Raw genomic sequence first — 19,912 nt, 5'->3', positions numbered from 1 at the left:
TTATGTTATGTTTTTATGTTAAATAATATTTGATATGGTTTAGAGTATGTTTTTATTTGTTTGTTAATTATTTTTGAATTTGTTGTTTTTTTTTATAATTTTAAGTTTTTTATAAATTATTTATTATGTATATCTTTTTTGTCTAATTTAATTTTATTTGTTTTTGAATTTGTAATTTTTATTGAATTACTTATTTAATTAAATGTTAATCATTAAATCATCATTGTACTTTTTCATATATTATTAAATGAAGGGTAAGACTGTAAATTGGGATGTGCATGGTGAAACAAGTGAGGTGCATGAAGAATCAGTCTTTTAAAGGTAAGTGAAAGTGGATTTGGAAGAGTGAATTTTGAAGTAAAGTTTATAAGAATTAATGTAGAATTTGATTGATGTGACACATTAAAAAAATTTACTTCCAATTTTACTGTCACTTACCTCCAAACAAAAAATTTACCTTCAAATTTTCTCAATTTCATTCAATCACTCTCCCCCAAATCTATTTAAGTGAACAAGGGTTTAAGGATAAAGAAGAGAACGATATAGGAATGAAAAAAATACTTAAAAATCACATGTAACGCGAATCCCTTCTCTCATTAACAAAGGTTGTGTCCTTCCATGTAAGGTATGTTTTGTGTAACGATAATAACCTTTTTTAGGTGAGCAAAATAGAAGGATATCATATTATATATCATATGTCGTTCTTTTATTTAATTAAAAATATTACAATAATTCATTGACATTATAACAAGAAGAAGATATACTATATGATAAATTTGTTAATTTGTATACCTTATATAAAATATTAAAATATGAGTGTGAGATCAGGGTCAACAATCTATTATCTTAAAAGTCGGAAAAGGTTTGAGTGGTTGTATTTCCGTTATTGTTTGTCTTTGTTGTTTGTTTGTTATGTTTGGAAATTACCTGTTGAGTTTGATACCAAAAATTAAAAATGATTAGACAATTCAAATATTAATGACGCAATAAATACAAAATCATTTACTTTTTTACGAAGATAGCGATTAGTTTATAATTATTTATGACCGGACAATCTTTTGGTATAAAAGATATATTTTTTAATCGATTCACATCATAAAAATATTTATACTACTAATATAAAATTATGAGTTTCATATTGATGTATATACTTAGCACACTTAGTATAATTTCTTACATGATCATCAATTAATTGCTTTTAATATACAACAAATAATTCACTGATACTGAAAAATATTTTATACCCTCATCTAGTAAAAAGGCATTATCTCAAATAAATTTATGGATGTTAATAAAAATTACTCCAAAGTCATATTAAAGTAAGGGTACTTTTTATTTTGTCCTAAAAATTTCCTTTGGGTACTGTTGCAACCCTGCAATTGTAGCTTCTGACTGTTACCGAGTTCTACTTTCTACACATAATTAGCGTCTTCCATTTTGTTAATTAGCAACAGATAACTGGTACTTCCCCCACGATGGCGACACACTCCACTGTAATCCATGTTAATGGATGCTGATTTTTGAAGTTAACGAAACCTGAGAGTGAGATTAATCTAATTCTTTACGTAATTGTGGGTTTTAGCTTAATTTAAACAAAATTAAGAAAAATAACCCATCACTTGATGCTCTTAATAAATACGTATATATACTACATTATTATATACAAGTAAAGACCAAAAATCGAGGGGGAGAAGTTGGTGTGGTAGACCAGCTGTGACTGTCGGCGTATGTGTGATCTTTCTTTCTCTCTCTAGACGCGTCATCTTAGAGGGAGAGTGTGTGTGTAGTTTTTCTTTTCTTCTTCTTAGTTCTTCCTGTTCTTCGTTTTCATTTTCGGTACAAGAAAAAAGTAACCTCATCATTGCAGTTTCTGCGCAAGATAATTGCGCTGTGTAATTCGCATTATTGTTATCATTACTGCGTCGTGAGAGTGTGAGAGAGAAGTGAGTGTGGGGGAGGCACTATTGCATTGATTGCGGAGACACGTTAGGGATGGTCATAAGCGGAGAACGATAGCGTCGCACGTGGTTCGGTTGCGGAAGCAATGTAGAAACGGTTTAGGCGCCGTCGCCGGAGTTAGGAGGGTGGATTTCGTTCTGAGCGTAACCGGTTTATCGCAATTGGATCGGGAGCACGATGGAGTCGCGGATGGATCACTACGAGATCATGGAGCAGATCGGTCGCGGAGCGTTTGGCGCTGCGATTCTGGTGAACCACAAAGCGGAGAAGAAGAAGTGCGCGCTGTTTTTGCGCCTTGATTTTTGCGTTTGACTGAGTGTGTAACTGGATTGTGTTCGTTTGAATTTTGAGAACTGAGGCTTCGTTTGGTCCGTGGATTGCAGGTACGTATTGAAGAAAATCAGGCTCGCGCGGCAGACTGAACGATGCAGAAGATCTGCTCATCAGGAGGTAGGATTTTGGTTACCTGTTTGTTGATTTGTGAAGTGCTCTGAGATTTGACCTTTGTTAACTGTTTTGGGAATTGTAGATGGCACTTATTGCTCGAATTCAGCATCCTTACATTGTGGAATTCAAAGAGGCTTGGGTTGAGAAGGTGAGACACAGCACACCATTTCAATTGTTATATTATGACTTATTTTTCGGCTAAGCATATTTTGGTTGTGATGCAGGGTTGCTATGTTTGCATTGTTACTGGATATTGTGAAGGTGGAGACATGTGAGTAATATCTTTGAAGTGTGAACTCCAACTAGTGTCGTGTGAAGTTCTAGTTATGTATGCCTGATTACTTACTATTTTGTTGTGTTTAACAGGGCTGCATTGATGAAAAAGTCAAATGGGGTTTGCTTTCCTGAGGAGGTATTTTGCCACAAATATATTCCGTTTTTGTAATTCACGTATTGTCGTTTGAGAATTTTGGTTGCTGACGTTGGATGTCTTTGGCATTGCCTAGAAACTCTGCAAGTGGTTTACTCAATTACTCTTGGCAGTGGAATACTTGCATTCAAATTTTGTTTTACATCGCGACCTAAAGGTATTAATTATGAGACAAATTTATATGTAAACGTGCTGCTTCTTTTCTTCTCCTTTATGTTCAGTTTGAAAATGAATTAAATTATTTTTTTTCAACTCTGCTTGTAGTGTTCCAATATCTTTCTTACCAAGGATCAAGATGTTCGACTTGGTGAGTTCATCTACCGTATCTGACTTATTTAGGGATAGATTATGATGTTTTCATCCTGAATTTTGTCTGTAATTTCCTGACAATTATATAGGGGATTTTGGGCTTGCTAAGACACTAAAAGCGGATGATTTGGCTTCTTCGGTATGTGAGAAATGGGACTTTCTGCTCTTTTTTTTATTCTTTAGATCCAATTTTTTTGTTTGAATGATGTGAAGATTCATGCTAGATATTATTCTCTCAAGTTTTTACAGCATCGTTGAACCATATCATAAGCTGAGCAGCTGTAAAACCAAGTTAGAGCTTGGGGTTTTTCATCCTTACATCACTCTCGCTTTCTCCCTCAGTTGGACATATTTAGTTGTACTTACTCTCCAAGAATATTCATTCATGTTTACTTATAATCATTCAATTTTCGTAGCATCAGCCTATCAAACTTAGTATCCTAGAGTATCTTTCCATGAGAACAGAAAGCTTCACTTTGTTACTACGCTTGTTAGCGTCTCTAAAGACGACTTTCACTAATATGTTCAATTAAAATTTCTCTGGTTGTTCGGTTGATTTTCCTTCCTTCACATCACACCATTCTCTCCATTCTTGTTATTACTATGATATTATATGTACGCTCTTAGCAAAACACTTATGCTATGATTGCTAGAAATAAGTTTGCTTAATTATGTTTTTTGAGATAAAAGGATTTGTTTTTGTTTCATATAAAACATCTACTTGCAGGTCTATTAGTTTTAGGTGAAATAAACTTTGAAATCCTTTAAATAACTTATATTTTTTTTTTCGTCTAATTCTAATTACTATAAATATTTTCTTGGTTGATAACAAGACACTTAAACCTATGCATATGTGATGTGATATATCTTCAAAGTGAGATTACATTAGTTCAATAGGGATGACTAAGAAGGTTGCAGTAGTAATGACAAATACTATAAAATAGGCTAAGGTGACATTTACTAATTGAATGTTGTATTTGTGAATTATATATTAATTTCCTTGCTTCAGATAGATTAATCGAATTTTCTACTTCAATATGATTCAGCTGGAAGACTATGTTGTAATGGGCTTGTATTTATCAGCTTTCACATTTTTGAAAGATACAATCCGTGTTTTAATATTTTTCAATTACTATAGGTTTATAATATGACATCGGTATTATGTGATTAGTTTTGCATGTTTTATAAATGTGAAGTTACTGGTTGAGGAAGTTAATTTCTGTAAATATTTGTGTGCAGGTGGTAGGAACTCCCAACTATATGTGTCCTGAACTGCTTGCGGATATTCCTTATGGATTCAAATCTGATATTTGGTCTCTAGGTATATGTTTTACGCAATGAATATCTGATATTCGTTTTGCTATAGCTAAAATGCATTTTCGTTGTTCAGGGTGTTGTATATATGAGATGGCTGCTCATCGCCCAGCTTTTAAAGCTTTTGTAAGTTTTCCATTGATTTCTTTTTTACTTATAATCTAATGCACGGTCATGAAGTTATACATGAATGTAATATCACATCTGTTTATCAAACAAAGATAGTAAAGATGCATTTTTGTTCAACAGAAAGGATAACGTATTGATTTGCATAATGGTCTTATGAAGTTCCTACATATATATATATATATATATATATATATATATATATATATATATATTGTATTTTACTTATTTCGAAGTATTTATTGATATGCTACAATCATTTGTTCATTCTTTTAATATGTTATCCTCAAAATTTGATCTGAACAATATCTCACATGGTTGAGTTACATACCAAAAGAATGTCTCTTGTAATGTGAAGACACATAGGAAATTCATTTGGTATTCGTAATCATTCCACCATAATTCAATGGCTCTAGATATAGAAACCAAAGGAATCCATGTGGGAAAAATACATGAAAATTTCAAAGTTGTAGCCGGCGTTTCTCCATGATGTGGCTTTTCATCCATAAAATTATATGGAAATTTATTCAACCATTGAACGAGATCATTGAGAAATTCTCCACAAAATTTCCCGGTATAATATGTAATAATAACATGCATATCAAAGTATGGAGTGTGTATTTTTAATTTGTCCATCAAAATGAAAGAAAAAACAAATGCACATATTCAATTTAAGATAGGCGTTGGACTTACCAAATCTGAGATCAATATTGAGGATATAATTCCATTCCATGAGTGTAATGCTTTTGCTTTAATGCTCTAGGCACTTGAGGTTGACACAAGGAGAGCTCGATGGAGAAAAATTACTTTAAAGGGAGTATAAAAATTGAGTTTATTACGAATGCATGCCATAATGTTTACAAACATATCAGAAGCTTCGTTGGAAGCAACTTGAAATTCTTTAATGCAAAAAAAAAATGAAAAATGAGAATTGTATGAGAAATTGAGCTAGAATGAATCAGTAAATGAAAATAATAGTTATTACCAAATTAATTGAAGAAATGTTGCAAATGAAGATGAGAGAAAGATGATTATAAGATTTCCCTCTTCATGAACTGGGGTTTGAGATTGGACTTTTGGAATTGAAGTGTGAAGAAGAATACGGACTGTGATTCAGTGAATCAGATTTCCTATTTGGTCTCCTCGTTCAAAGCAAACTTAGCGGGAAATGTTATTACGAGTTCTCCAATTTCTAAAATCCACATGGAAAAAAAATCAGCATCTGGGTTGAGCAACTAAAAAATTTGAGCGGAACTAAAATATGATCTAATTAAATCGATGTATAATGTACTGAATCAGTAAAACAAAAATTTGGGCCTGGAAGATTTTTTGCCCACCCATCATTGTAAGTAGTCTAGAAGGGTAAAAAGTATAAAAGCCTTGGCATGATCAAAGAACTATCCCTTCCAGAATCCTTATCATGACCTATTTTAAGGTTGTTGCTATTGTGATATCAGTGGAGTTCGAACTTCTAAACTTAAGCTTGTTGTAGACCCAATCTTGTCTGATATGTTATATGTGAGAATGCAATTTGTCATCGTGTTTTTTCTTTTCCTTAATAAGCATGGTAAATATTGTTTCAGGATATGGCAGGTTTGATAAGTAAGATAAACCGTTCCTCTATTGGCCCTTTGCCTCCCTGCTATTCCCCATCTTTGTAAGTATCATCTGCTTTTTTGAGGCTAGTATCATTAGAAAGCGAGTGACTACTCAGGCTAAATAAGTTGTCTTTTGCTTTTGCTGCCATTAATATGGAAATGCATGAAGGCTTCTGTCTGGCAATAAGAGAAGCTTAAATCTGTCTAGGTTTTTGAGGATGATATACAGACATGTACACTTGTATCCACGCATATATATATATATATATATATATATATATATATATATATATTTCTTTTCTTGCTTCTCATGTATGTTCACTGGAAATCTTAAACATTGGTTCATAAATACAGGAAAACACTGATAAAGGGCATGCTGAGGAAAAATCCTGAGCATCGTCCAACGGTAAGCCTCTATGTGAGAAATGATCTTATTTCATGTGTTACACTGGTTTCCTACTGTTGCTAATGTCGAGCAATTTCAATATATAATTTCACAGGCATCTGAAGTCTTAAAGCATCCTTATTTATTACCTTATGTTGACCAATATCGTTCATCTTTCTGTACTCCAACAGCCAGTTCTCCTGAAAAACCAATTTCTGCTGTTCATCATCATCGAAAAAATAAGCCAGAAGGTCAAAACAGTAGTAGTTCAAGTACAGAGAAAGATAGTTTGATGTCAATTATGAAAAACACTGCAAATGCAGTGCAGAAGTGTGATAGCAAAAGTACTGAACTAGACTTGACCTCAATCGAGGATGATGGCTCTGAACAACTCCAGCCTGATGAAGAAGGAAATGGCTCTATAAAAGTCAACGCCAAAACCATTGATCAAGAGGTGGCAAAGCAGTTTAATAATGAACACCATTCTAATGTTGTACCTAAGCAATCAATAGCAATTAAGAATGTGGTGACAACATTAAGAAATAGAAAACTTAGGGAGACAAGTTCTCCGATAAGAGGCAATAGCATAAAGGGTGGTGGTGTGTTGACGCATAAAATAAATACAGAGACATTGTCCAAATTGCCCAAACCCAATTTTGGTGCTTGTGATTTGAAGCCGAATTTGGAGGTGCCAACTATTGCATCTTCAAAAGCAACTCCTGATCCTGCTAAAAGATTTCAAGGATCACATACATCAAAGCATCAGGTACATTACCGTTATAAATGGTTTAGTGTAATATTAGTTACTTTTAAAGATTTCTTCGTAGCATTGAAATTTATTTCTGGTACACTGATGCATGCTGGCAGTTACCAATGATTGAATCCACACCAAAAACTAAACCTCGACATACTGTGATTCCACCACTGGGTCCTTCCAAACAAGTAGAAGGTCGTGAAGTTCCTGCTAAGCCAAGGCAAAAGACTCCTCCAAGCTTACTTAAACCACCTTCTTTTCCAGGACATGTTAGGCAGGCTGGGTTTGATGTTCCCAATGCAGCAAACAATAGTGGAAAGTCAAGTCCAAACAAAATGGTTAGGGAGCCTAAGGTAAGCCATAATCAGTTGACCAACAGTCATCTACCACTTGTTTCTAGAGAGATTACTCGAGAGCCTTTAAAGACTTTTGAAAGCAGTTCCAAAGGAATGCAAACAGACAGCAGTAACTCTGTCTCATCTTCTTTTTCTATTCAAGGTTTCGAACTTTCTGATTTTGCAACCACTTTTATTGACTTAAGTGAAACAACACTTCTTGTTGAAGAGAGTTTAAACCACGCTGAAAATGTGGAATCACGAGGAGATAGCGGTTCACCTGCATCTTATTCGCATTTTGAGATGTCTGAACTATTGTCTGAAGAAGCCCCTGTCATTACGCCACACTTTCAGAAGATAATGACTAATGACGAGAAAGTAGGTCCCAGTTTATCTCCAGATCATTCAGTTCAAGATGCTAAGGTAATGTTTGCTTCTGATGATAATTTTCCCATAAATCAGAGGATCACATCTGCTGGCTCCAGGTGTGACAATACATCTGTAGAATCCTCTGCTGAAATCACAGAAGAAATAGAAGATGTTTCTAAGGAGATGTCTTCAACCAAGTCTCCTCAACAGCCTCTCCCCATTTCCGGAGAAAAGTCTGTTTGTGAAGAATTCGGTCCATCAAGCAAGCCAAATAACAGGCTTGATAAAGTTAGCCAGCCAAAACTTCTGTGCTTCTCCAGTGATGACAAATTTATGGTGAGGGGAAGACTGTCATCAGCGGAAGAAACTTCTCCTTTGATTATCTCTACTAAAATTTCAAGCCAGAAAGTTTTGCAAGAGGAGAAAGGAACAGTTTCGGCACCAGAAAGGCCAGCTGTTGGTCATTTTCCTCCAGCTTTTGATGATGTCATTCATGTCATACGCCATAGCAGTTATCGTGTGGGGAGTGAGCAGCCAGTGAAGGAATCCGTGGAGATGGGAGTTCAAAATGTAGATGTTGGTAAGTTTATCAACATTGTAAGGGATGATATAGAAATGAGAAACGTGAACACTCCCTTGACCCTAAAATCTTCTAGTTGCTCAGAAGCTATTGGTTTGAAGGCAAATATTTCTGAAAATATGGAAATTAGAAACTTGAATAATCCTCCTAACATAAAATCTTCAAGTTTCACCGACTCGTTGAGCATGAAATCAAGTCTTTCTGACAATCCTGGTGTCAGGGAACAAGATGTGGAAAATCCTGATTCTCTTGTTGCTAAATTTGATCCCCCCGAGTATTCCGGATACCCTCCTACAGCTGAAGGGGAACCACCAGCAAAGGAAGTTTTGGATGTTAAATCTTCAAGGCAGAGAGCTGAGGCCCTTGAAGGACTGTTAGAGTTATCTGCAGATTTGCTGCAGCAAAATAGATTGGAGGAACTTGCAGTTGTTCTAAAGCCTTTTGGAAAAGATAAAGTTTCCCCAAGGGAAACAGCCATTTGGTTAGCCAAGAGTTTAAAAGGACTGATGCTTGACGAAAGTGGAGGACGCAGTTAATGGGGTGTTTTAATCCATGGTAAGTTTGCTTGTGTTTGATATTTTCAATTACTTTTCTACTTTATAGCTTTTCAAGTGCCACTTGAATTGAGAGAACAAACAGGCTTTATCTCTTCTTTCACTTATTTTGTAATTCTTTTATGCTGTTGTAAATAGTTACCATACGAATGAATAACATCAACTTACGATCAATTGTGTGGACATGCTCTTGCCAGGCCATATTGAGAATTTATGTGCTGTTTCAGTGTTCTACATACGTCGTGAACTCCAATTATGATGTAATAAGAACCCAATGGAGAAATTTAGCGAATGCAATATTCTGGGCTTATTATTTTAACAAAAAAGTACAAAGTATTTACTAAAAACATATTATTAGTTTAAATACATAAAATTCGTTTTATACTTATTTTAAGTAATGGAAAGCGTCAGGTAAAATATACTATATTTGTCTTGATGATTCCTCTGTATAACTTATAACAAATACTCATTTATGAAGAAGAAAAAAATACTACTCCCTAACCCTGTTTATAATACCTTTTCAACTAATTCACGTTATTTAAGAATATTTTGTTTTAATTGGAGAATGGAAAGTATGAGTGGAAAAGATAAAAAGAAAGAAAGAAAAAGTAAAAAGAAATTATATTAGTAATGTTATTTTAATTATTTTGTATTATGATAAGAATCATAAATATTAGTAAAGAGTTAACAACATAATTATATTCTATGTTTTTTACATAATGTAAATGTCATTAATAATTTAGTGATTAACAAAATATTTACCATATAATTAGTTATGTGGAAGATGTAATTAATTATATTTTCGTGCACAATAAATTATATATATATATATATATATATATATATATATATATATATATATATATTAAAAGGCTAATGTATCAAATTTCTTCTAATATTTATTTATTGTTTTTCAAGTTTTATTCATTTTCCAACATTGTTAGCTGTTATTCGCTTTAGAATAAACAAGAAAGTTAGTTAAAAATAGCAGATTGATCTTTAATGTTATTGTTTATTTTTCAAAATTATTTTTTTAAAGGTACTTCAAAAATCAACTATAAGGATTCTTATAGATATATACAATTTTCTAAAAGTTATAATTACGTGTGGAGGAGGTATATATTTTGTATAATATGTGGGTTTTTTAAATTGAGTAAATTTAAAAGGTTGAAAAGAAACAAAAATGTAGTAGATATTTGAAGTTAAATGAAGAGGGAGAGCACTAATTTTAAAAGATAAAAATATGAGAATATATATATAATTGAAATTTGAGATGATAAAATACATAAAAATTTTAAAATGATAAAGTGGGATTTTAAAGAAAAATTAAAGTTAAGTGTAAAGTATTTCAAAGTTACTTTATTTTCTAGTTAAGTAAATTAATAAAAAGATATAGTAATACCATTTAGAGAAAAAAAAAGTCAATACTGATCAATGATACATAAACCGGACTTTAATTATTATAAAGAAACGTACTTTGATCAACCAGAAGTTGTCAATAAGTTAATGAAAATCAATTTAGTATAATGCAATGTTAGCTTCTGTTTAGTTTGAGAAAAAAATATTGTTTTGTTTTCATCTCTAATTACAAAACCATGGTATCTTTTCAAAAGTTTTTATAAAAGACAGTAAAACTGGAAAATAAGGATAAAAAACAAATAAAAACGAAGCGATAAGTTTCAATTAAAAATCAGAAAACATTCAAACCAAAGTTGTTTAAAAGCTGGCACAATAAATTGGAAACAACAACACCACCACCGTCATTAAAGAAAGTCTTATTATTTTTACCAATAAAAAAATTACAATGGAAAACAATATTATAGAAAGTGCCTTAAAAAATATATAATTCTCTGAAAGATAACGATGTTTTTACAATAATTTAACACGTGTCGTGCCATTAGGTGATTGATGTAAATTAATATTTATGATTATTATTTTTAATTATTTAATAATTTTGAATCAATCACGTCATAATACATAATGATATTTAAATGTTGTATAAAAAAACATTGCTTTTTACGATGATGGTGAGATAATTTAGGTTTGTCTTTGCGAGCAAGTCACCCTCATGCAACCTAGTCAAACCTTATACTAACGTTTCCCGTCAAAGTTACCATTTTTTTTTCTCGTATCTCCAATGTTGTTCACCTTCTTGGTCTAACGGAGTTAAGCATTGGCACCTCACTTTTTGTGTCTCATATCCAACTCAGCACAACAAACCCAACCAACAATTGGTGTCTTATGAAACATGGTTGCGTCCCTTGTCTTGTGCCCACGTTGAGCACGTTGTTAGACGCATTTCGCTCTTCACCCAAATCTATTTAGTCAGCTTAAAGTCAAAATCATATGCTCAAATTAGGTATGAATAATAGAAAAAGATAAATTATTTATCATAAAAAAATATACAATGAAAATCTTTTTAATCCTTAAGCATGGATTGAAAACGATATTAGAGTGAATGAATTTGAGGAAAAATAAAAGGTATTATTATTCTTTATAGAAAGCCAAAATTAAAGATTAGTAAAAGCGACAAGCACAAATCCCAACTACGTATCCAAACATCAACCTTTCACTTTCTCACTCACTCCACACACACACAAACACCGCTTTACGTTGCTTACTCTTCCATTCCGTTATGCAAGATCCCTCTCGCCCCGCCACCGGCTACCCAGCTCCGCCCTATCCCCACCCCAACGGCGCTCAACCTCCGCCGCCTGCCACCGCATATCCATATGCCGCCGCTCCCCCTCCCTACCCCCAGCCACAATACTACAACCCCAATTACCCCCCTCCACGATCCTACGCCTCCCGCTCCTTCTTCCGCGCCTTCTTCGCCACCATGATTTGCCTGGCCGTCATCTTCGGCGTCATCCTCATCGTCACTTGGCTCGTCCTCCGCCCCTCCCTCCCACACTTCACCCTCCACACCGTCTCCCTCACCAACCTCTCCACCACTTCCCAATCCCTATCCGCCACGTGGCACCTCGCCTTCCTCGTCCGCAACGGCAACAAGAAGATGACCATCACCTACAACGCCCTCCGCTCCTTCGTCTTCTACCGCGCTACCGACGTCGCCAACTCCCAACTCGCTCCTTTCAAACAGGACACCAAATCTGAGACCACTCTCAATGCCACCCTCGTCGCTGCCAGCTCCTACCTCGGACCGTCCCTCATCAACAATCTCAACGCCGAACGAGCCGACAATTCCGTCCTCTTTGACGTCCAGATTGTCGCTTCCACCTCCTTCCGTTCCGGTTCCTGGAGGTTCCGGACGCGCTTCCTCAAGGTTCTCTGCCAGAAAGTTCCCGTTAGTGTTTCCTCGAATTCCAGTGCCGGCGAATTGGTCGGTGGAGACCGGGAATGTCAGGTTTGGACGTGAATTATTTGGTCAGGGCGATGTTTTGTAAAAACCCTAGGTTCATTGGAGATTCGTTTTCTGATTGTCTGGGCAATTGATACTTTCAACGGTCTATGTTTATGCTATATGGTTTAGGTTTTGAATGGAATTTTTTGTTGGTAGTGTATGACTGTAGATAGTTATCATCACATCACATCTTATGTTATTTGCCTGGCCTTCTAGAAACCTGACTTCAAATCAGTGGAGATTTGAAATTTTTTGATGCTGGAAGTTTGCAAGTGTATGATTATTGGAGGCATCAAAGAGGGAAGATATTAATCTTATTTTGGACATCACTGACTTACTGTTTCACTGATCTTTGTTCTACTGAATATATGTGTAGTATGACGGATATTGTCTAGGAAAAGATGTTTCAAATTAATTAATAATGTTGATTTTTAAAAACATCTCCGAAGCTTTGGTCTTTGATCGGGCTAAACAAGGAAAAGCTACGTTTTTGTTGTTGTTTTTTGCACTTTTTAAAATCATAATAGAAACAAATGGTGGTTTTTTTATACACAGGACAAATATTGAACTAAGTACTACTGCCGGATGCTTTTGTTCGCATTTTTCTGTTTATGAGTTTGTTCAGATTGTGACGAATTCATTCATTTGTTTCTTACTCAACATTCATTTACAAACCTTTACTCAACTCTAGTCTTGTGAAGATACTGATTCCGAGTAAATTACGTGTGTCAGTCGGTTGTCTTACTGAAGCACAGTTCTTAAGATGTTTCACTTTAATGGTGTTTAAAATATCTAACTCGATGATATAGGCTCTTCAATTCAAACTGACAAGACAAGCTTTAGAGTTTTATTCATCTTTGAGCATTCAAACTTGGTTAATGTTGTTCAAGTCAAAACGCCTGCATCATCCAGTATTTTCTCTGAATAGGTGCTATATTGGGCATTTTGAGTTGTGGAGTCTAGAGAATGCTTAACAGCTCGTCTATCTTTCTAGTTCTGGTTTGGCTGTTTCTTTATATTGTTTCATAGATTCTGGTTGATGATATTATAATGACTAATGTAATTTGCCGTGGTAAAACATTATGAAAGAAACACAATTTTTTGTGTTTTTGTAATCTTTTTGTTATATTTTCGTACCTAGTATATTTGTGATCATATAATAATTAATCTAACACTATGACATTTCCACCTTTTATGTCTTGGATAAATATAAATATGTTGGTTAGGGGTTTACAGGTGTTTCTGAGTATCCAAAGTCCATACCTAAGACCTTTTCTTCATTGAGTACTTGTTTATTTAAGAAATTTATGACTCTAAATGAGGCAAATTTGTTGTTTCCCTGCCAAGAAAAGATCGTATTCGTTAAAAAAATCCTAGAAATTGTTCATGACAACAGTAGTTCCAAGTTACAAGCTAGCTAGTCATTTACTTAAAGTCTAGAAACTGCTTGAATTAGAATGGCATGGAGGACTGGGTCATTTCACTTTGTTGGATCCGGTTTGCAAGTGGTACAGGCTGGTGCCAATTGGGGAGGGGTTAAATATAGAGTTTTTTTTTTTTGGATCTGTGTTGGGTTTATTTAGTACTATAAAGTTGATTCGTTAAACTGTTGACATTGACATTTTTCTAATCTAATGGATGACTGTCTAATTGTGTCTTGTTTAGTTCTAATTGGATCTGTGGACTGATAGGGTCAAAAGGGGAGATTAATCTCCTGTTGGTAGATATCGAACCTGTACTGAAACAAACTACAATACATACAAATACAATGTAAAATTTCGTTGTTTATGTAATCTAACTAACCTGTATTTGCGCTTGTCACAAAAGTACTTACACTATATTATAGCGTGCACTGGGCCCTTATGATTTATTTAGTTTGCCCCCTTTCTTGTTGTATATGAGTAGGCCTAACCTGTCCTCTTGAACCATTGGAGCCTTGACAGCAGCCAGTGTCATAATTGATGTACGTGTCATGTTTGAAACAGCAGAAAGTGATGCTATTTGTTTTGGTCATATTCACTTAGATATTGTGTCAAGGACTCAAGAATTGCGTTGTCATTCACCAATATTTGTCCATCTAGTTTTTAGTTTAAAACAAAGCAGTTTTTATGTACTGAGACACTCGTGAATATTCTGTTGACCCTTGTGCACAAAAAAAAATCTGTTTATGGTTTTACTTGTTTGGAAGTGGGGATCAGAAAAATGCAAATGGAGTGAAATGTTAAGCCAGCCAATAGGTTTCTTCTTTCGTTTGTTTAAAATATTTTTGAAGATTAGCAGGTTTGGCAACGGTCTCGTCCTGATGCAATTATTGAATGCCTTGAAGACTTGCAATTTTTTTGGTGGTGATTGGCTTCCCCATACTTCTTTCTTTGTTGATGAAATGTGTTTGGTCCATTTATTTACGAATAGATATGGATGCTTGCTGCACATGCATTTGTGTCCACATTAATAGGTAATCTGGTATAGTACAAACAGGGTTGGCTTCTTAATTCATGCATACGCACGCAGGTTTTGGTTTGTTCCTACCAGTTCCGTAACATTGTCATATGCTTTTCCTCTGAATTTTATAGCAGGCAATCGGAATCTTTCATCCATAAAGGAATATCATTCGATTGCCTTTTCTTTATTCCGATATTGCTTCTACATTTTGTTTGTTCCGAATAACTTTGGTCCATTTTTATCTGCGATTGTTTCTATAACAATACCAGCTTACACACTTTTCTTAAGGCTCTTTCATCACAGAAAGGAAGTGTTTTCTATGTCTACAGAAATGTTAAGCTAGAATAAAGGTTTTGTATACAAAATTTTGAAGGGCTTGGAGAGGACAGGACATTCCTACTTGGGCCAGCCCAATTGAGTATAAAAGTCCAAGATTAGTGGTCATGTTAGTATGGGCCCAAGTAGGACCCGTTTGCAACTCTTCCAAGTTATTTGGTTTACATGTCTGCAGTTTAACTTATATAAAATTGTAATTTTTGAAAGAAAAAAAAAAGGTTATTTAAAAGGCAAATGAAAGAAAACAATCGTTTCGACTTGTCTTGGGTTGAGGTAGCACACAAATTAAGAATTCTGCTGGTAAAATATAAAAAGTAGGCACGTGGGCCCTTCAGTAAGCAGATCCGTGGACCCATGAATTGGATCTAAATCGGTTAGTTATGCTTGTTTAAACGTGAAGAGTTTCATCTACACTTTCAATATCTCATCATCCTGCACCTCTAAACATTATAATTTTAACCTTCTATAATCTCATCTTATATCTTTAACTTTTTCAAATATTTCATTTTGGATATTTTACCCTACACCTCCAACCCTTCATCTATACTTTTAAGTCTTTTTAGAAATTTTTTTTCTTAACCTTAGTAAATATTTTTTTAATTTTTTCTCTCTTTTATTAAAGTAACCATACACCTCTTTAACATTACATCTCTCTAACAAATTTTTAAAACTTTGTTTTTTATTTATAATTTAATAACTATTTAATTTAATTTAAAAATCTAATATAATTTAGTATTTTTTCATATTTTAATAATTATTAAAATATAATTTGTATTATTATAATAATTATATAAAAAAACTAAAATTAAAATGATTAAAATAAAAGTAATAAAAATAACAAAAAGAAGCAAAAATAATAATATAAAATCTAATTTACTATATATATATATAAATATTAAATTATATTAAAATATTAAATCAAATTAAATTATTATTAAATTTTAAATAAAAATAACATTTAAAAAAAAAATCGTCGGATATCGGTATCCGATAACATAGTTATCGGATTTCCAATTCCGAAAAGAAAGTTTTTAAATTTTTTTATTTATTTATAATTTATTAACTATTTACTTTAAAAATTTAATATTATTTAGCATATTTTATATTTAAATAACTATTAAACTATAATTTATATTATTATAATAATAATATTAAAAAATTAAAATTAAAGCAATAATAATAAAAAAAATTATTAAATCAGATTTATGTTATTATTTTTATTATTTTTGTTTCTTTATTTTTATTATTTTTACTTTTATTTTAATTATTTTAATTTTAACTTTAACTTTTTTAATATAACTATTATAATAATACAAATTATATTTTAATAAATATTAAAATATGAAAATATATTAAGTAATATTAGATTTTTAAATTTAATAAATATGTAATTTAATTTATAATAGTTTTAATTATTATTATTATTATAATATAAATTATATTTTAATAGTTATTTAAATATAATATATACACTAAATTATATTAGATTTTTAAATTAAATAGTTATTAAATTATAAATAAAAACAAAGTTTTAAAAATTTGTTAGAGAATGCGGTGTTAAAGAGATGTATGGTTACTTTAATAAAAAAAAGTTAAAAGAATATTTAATAAAGTTAAAAAGGAAATTTTCTAAAAAAATTAAAAATGTAGAATTAAGTGTTGAAGGTACAGGATAAAACATCCAAAATGAAATTTAGAAAAAAGTTAGAGATGCATGATGAGATTTTAGAAGGTTAAAATTGTAATTTTTGGAGGTACAAAATGAGATATTGGAGGTGTAAGATGGGTAGCCCTAACCTCTATTTGGGTGGGTCTTATATAGCCCATCCTGGTATAAGCCTTTTTCATCTCTCCACCTTTTTTATGATTTATAAAGGCTTAATAGCTTATTTCGTCCCCAAGTTAAGAGCTGAATTTCCGTTTAGTATCCGGTTTTAAAAATGAAGACATTTGATCCCCATTTTACGAAAATTGTGTATCTTAAGTCATCATCGTTTAACGGCGTTAAAATTGAAAACGTTGACTTGAGTGTGGATGTGAGGTGTGCAAGAAATGTGGTCGTGGCAATGAGTTGGGGTAGTTGACGTGGCAGGAAAATAAAAAAAATTACGTGTTATGAAAAAATTTCATTAGGGAGCTTGCAGCTACTGTCGTACACACCACGACCACCATCCACAATCGTCAACGTTGCTACCGCAAAACTCACCATCGTCGGAACACCACGAGTTCATCTCGCCACCACACATCGCTGCCATCAACTCACTGCAGAGAATCACCCAGAGCAAAATCCACAACCTCCATCATTAAATCGCGAAAGCAACCCTCAAATCGCCGCGAGTTCAGAGCGCGAGTCTCCTCCTGCGCGAGCCATCATCTTCTCCGCCATGAAACCAGCACAATAACGCTACCAACAACCACAATTACCCCGCCGTGATGCCAATCTCTTCCAGCACAGAATGCAATAGCGACTTCTTCATCCAAATCGCGCTCAGAAACCTGCAACCAGATAAATCAATTCGCCCAAATCTGAGCTACATTCAGAATCCCTAAGGCAAATCGCGACGGTGAACCCTAGATTAAAGGTTTATTCGGTGTAATTTCTAGGGTTGAGGATTTGGGATGTTTTACTCGGTGCAAAACCCTAAATAAAGTAGAGACCATAAGATGGACCGATTAAACGGTGGGAAGGAGAGATTGATCGAAGGAAAACCTTTTAAACGGAGCAAAGGAAGATTTAAAAGGTGGAAGTGGCTAGAATCCGATTTCAATAGATGAAATGGAATGTAAATGAGATTCTAATCGGGCAGAGATGAAGGAAAGAAGATCTAAGGGAAGAATGAGGTGCAAAGTCGAAATCAATCGGTGGATTAATGACAAACCTAATAGAAGAGATTGTCCTTGGCTTGGATTTGTGATGAAATCGAGATTTGGTGACGGTGGGAAGAGGAGCAGGCGGAGGAATTGAAGAAGCGGCAGAGTCGCACTGCTGCAGAGGATGAGTACAAGAGAATGGGGAGTAGGACTAAACTGGACCGTGTTCGTGAATACAAATGAATGAAGATTGATGAATGAAGATTGAAGAAGGGTTTTTGTGTGTAGGTTCTTGGGTTTTTTGTGTATGGGTTTCTGGGTTCTCTGTGTGTAGGTGGAAAAGGTGAACTCTGTTGGCAGGAAGAGCATATGAGAGAGAAAAAAATGCTGGCAGAAAGAGCAGAGGAGAGAAAAAAAATTCAGCCACGTAAGCGTGAAGTTAACGCCGTTATTATCAATTTAACGGACATGACTTTATACATACAATTTTTATAATTTTGGGACTCAATGTCTTCATTTTTAAAACCGGATACTAAACGAAAATTCATCTCTTAACTTAGAGACAAAATAAGCTATTAAGCCATTTATAAATATCTAAATACCTTCCTCGTTTGATCTTTCTTCTTCCTTCTCCTTCTCCTTCTCCTTCACCACGCATAACAACGTTTTGTAAACTATTTTTTCTTCAAAAAAAGTGCCAAAATGCGGTGGGACTACAAAGATAGAAATGGAGATGCAACAGTTGTTCTTGGAAATCTCACATGAAGCAAAGTTCACCTCTCTTAACTAAATATTAGAATCATGAGTTTAAATTTATTTTATTAAGATTTGTTATTCAATAAATTTATCTTATGAAAAGATTTATTATTTATTAAATTTAGTTTGACCTGTTATTATATTATGTGTTGAAGATCTTACTTTAAATAGAAATAAGACGAAATTCACTATGAACACAAGATTAAAAAATGACGAAGAGAGTGGGTAAGCATTAGGAGGAGATGATTTTTGCGTAGTGAAATTTGAAAAGGCCTACATGTGTACCTTCAAAGATAAGGCAAATCTGAAATCTGGGACTAAGCGGTTGTTTTCCCAAACTTATCCATCACCCACCTCCAACCACCTTCTAATACTTTCATCATCATATCACAATAATACTAATAATCACAAAAACACTAAAACATCAGAAATCTAATCTAACATGTTATATGGTTGTCAAGGTCCCACAGGTTGGTTTTGCTGTCTACCTCCATCTAATCAAAGTTTGTTAGTGAGATTAATAAATATTAGAATTTGAGTATCCACTACATCCAATCTCAAAAAGCTAAACAGTTTGAGTTTCACGCTTTGATTCATCATGTGTTGGAAGAAGGCACCCCTTTAAGGCTACAACATTCCTAGCATCCATTGAAAAGGTTGCTCCATTCTATCTCTTTCTGCATGTCCTCCAATGGCTACGCTGACATTGAATGTGACTTCAATTTTCAATCAACTTCCATTATTCATTTCACCTTGTCTTAACCCTTTTGTTATTCAATGTCAAAACCAAAACTCCATAACTAAAGTAAAAAAGGAACCAGAAAAAGAATTGACTGATTAATTCACTGATTAATGGGCAAAGTAATTTTATGATATCACTTTTCTACAAAAGTGCTTTCATAATTCTTTCTCCATTTCAAATATTACAACAAGCACAAAAACGAAAAGAAATAATGGGAAGTGGTTGCATAAGAGATAACCTTATCAAACTTTGTGGCTTCTTTCGAAAAGACCTTACACACTATTAGACTCTTCACTCTTAA

The 19,912-nt window shown here is 33.6% G+C and overlaps 2 protein-coding genes across 3 annotated transcripts; both read left to right on the top strand.

The window, feature by feature from the left end:
- Positions 1–1,680: 1,680 nt before the first annotated feature.
- LOC108334053 (serine/threonine-protein kinase Nek5) lies at positions 1,681–9,394 on the top strand. 2 transcript variants are annotated; one of them, XM_017569662.2, is made up of 14 exons: positions 1,681–2,234; positions 2,343–2,409; positions 2,489–2,554; positions 2,631–2,677; positions 2,773–2,818; positions 2,913–2,993; positions 3,101–3,143; positions 3,235–3,284; positions 4,385–4,466; positions 4,536–4,585; positions 6,169–6,242; positions 6,538–6,589; positions 6,684–7,334; positions 7,436–9,394. In XM_017569662.2, exons 1-14 carry the CDS (start codon positions 2,137–2,139, stop codon positions 9,140–9,142), a joined length of 3,114 nt encoding a protein of 1,037 aa, XP_017425151.1. In that variant the 5' UTR covers positions 1,681–2,136; the 3' UTR covers positions 9,143–9,394. The 2 variants fall into 2 exon arrangements, with proteins under 2 accessions (XP_017425151.1, XP_052726363.1); XM_052870403.1 differs by lacking the exons at positions 1,681–2,234; positions 2,343–2,409; positions 2,489–2,554; positions 2,631–2,677; positions 3,235–3,284.
- Positions 9,395–11,687: 2,293 nt separating this feature from the next.
- LOC108333306 (NDR1/HIN1-like protein 10) lies at positions 11,688–12,847 on the top strand. Its single transcript, XM_017568713.2, has one exon. The coding sequence runs from the start codon at positions 11,796–11,798 to the stop codon at positions 12,537–12,539; it is 744 nt and encodes a 247-aa protein (XP_017424202.1). The 5' UTR covers positions 11,688–11,795; the 3' UTR covers positions 12,540–12,847.
- The last annotated feature ends 7,065 nt before the right edge of the window (positions 12,848–19,912 follow it).

Source organism: Vigna angularis, chromosome 11 (genome assembly GCF_016808095.1).
Source record: "Vigna angularis cultivar LongXiaoDou No.4 chromosome 11, ASM1680809v1, whole genome shotgun sequence".
Taxonomy (NCBI): Eukaryota; Viridiplantae; Streptophyta; class Magnoliopsida; order Fabales; family Fabaceae; genus Vigna; species Vigna angularis.
This window is presented reverse-complemented; position numbering and strand designations above follow the sequence as displayed.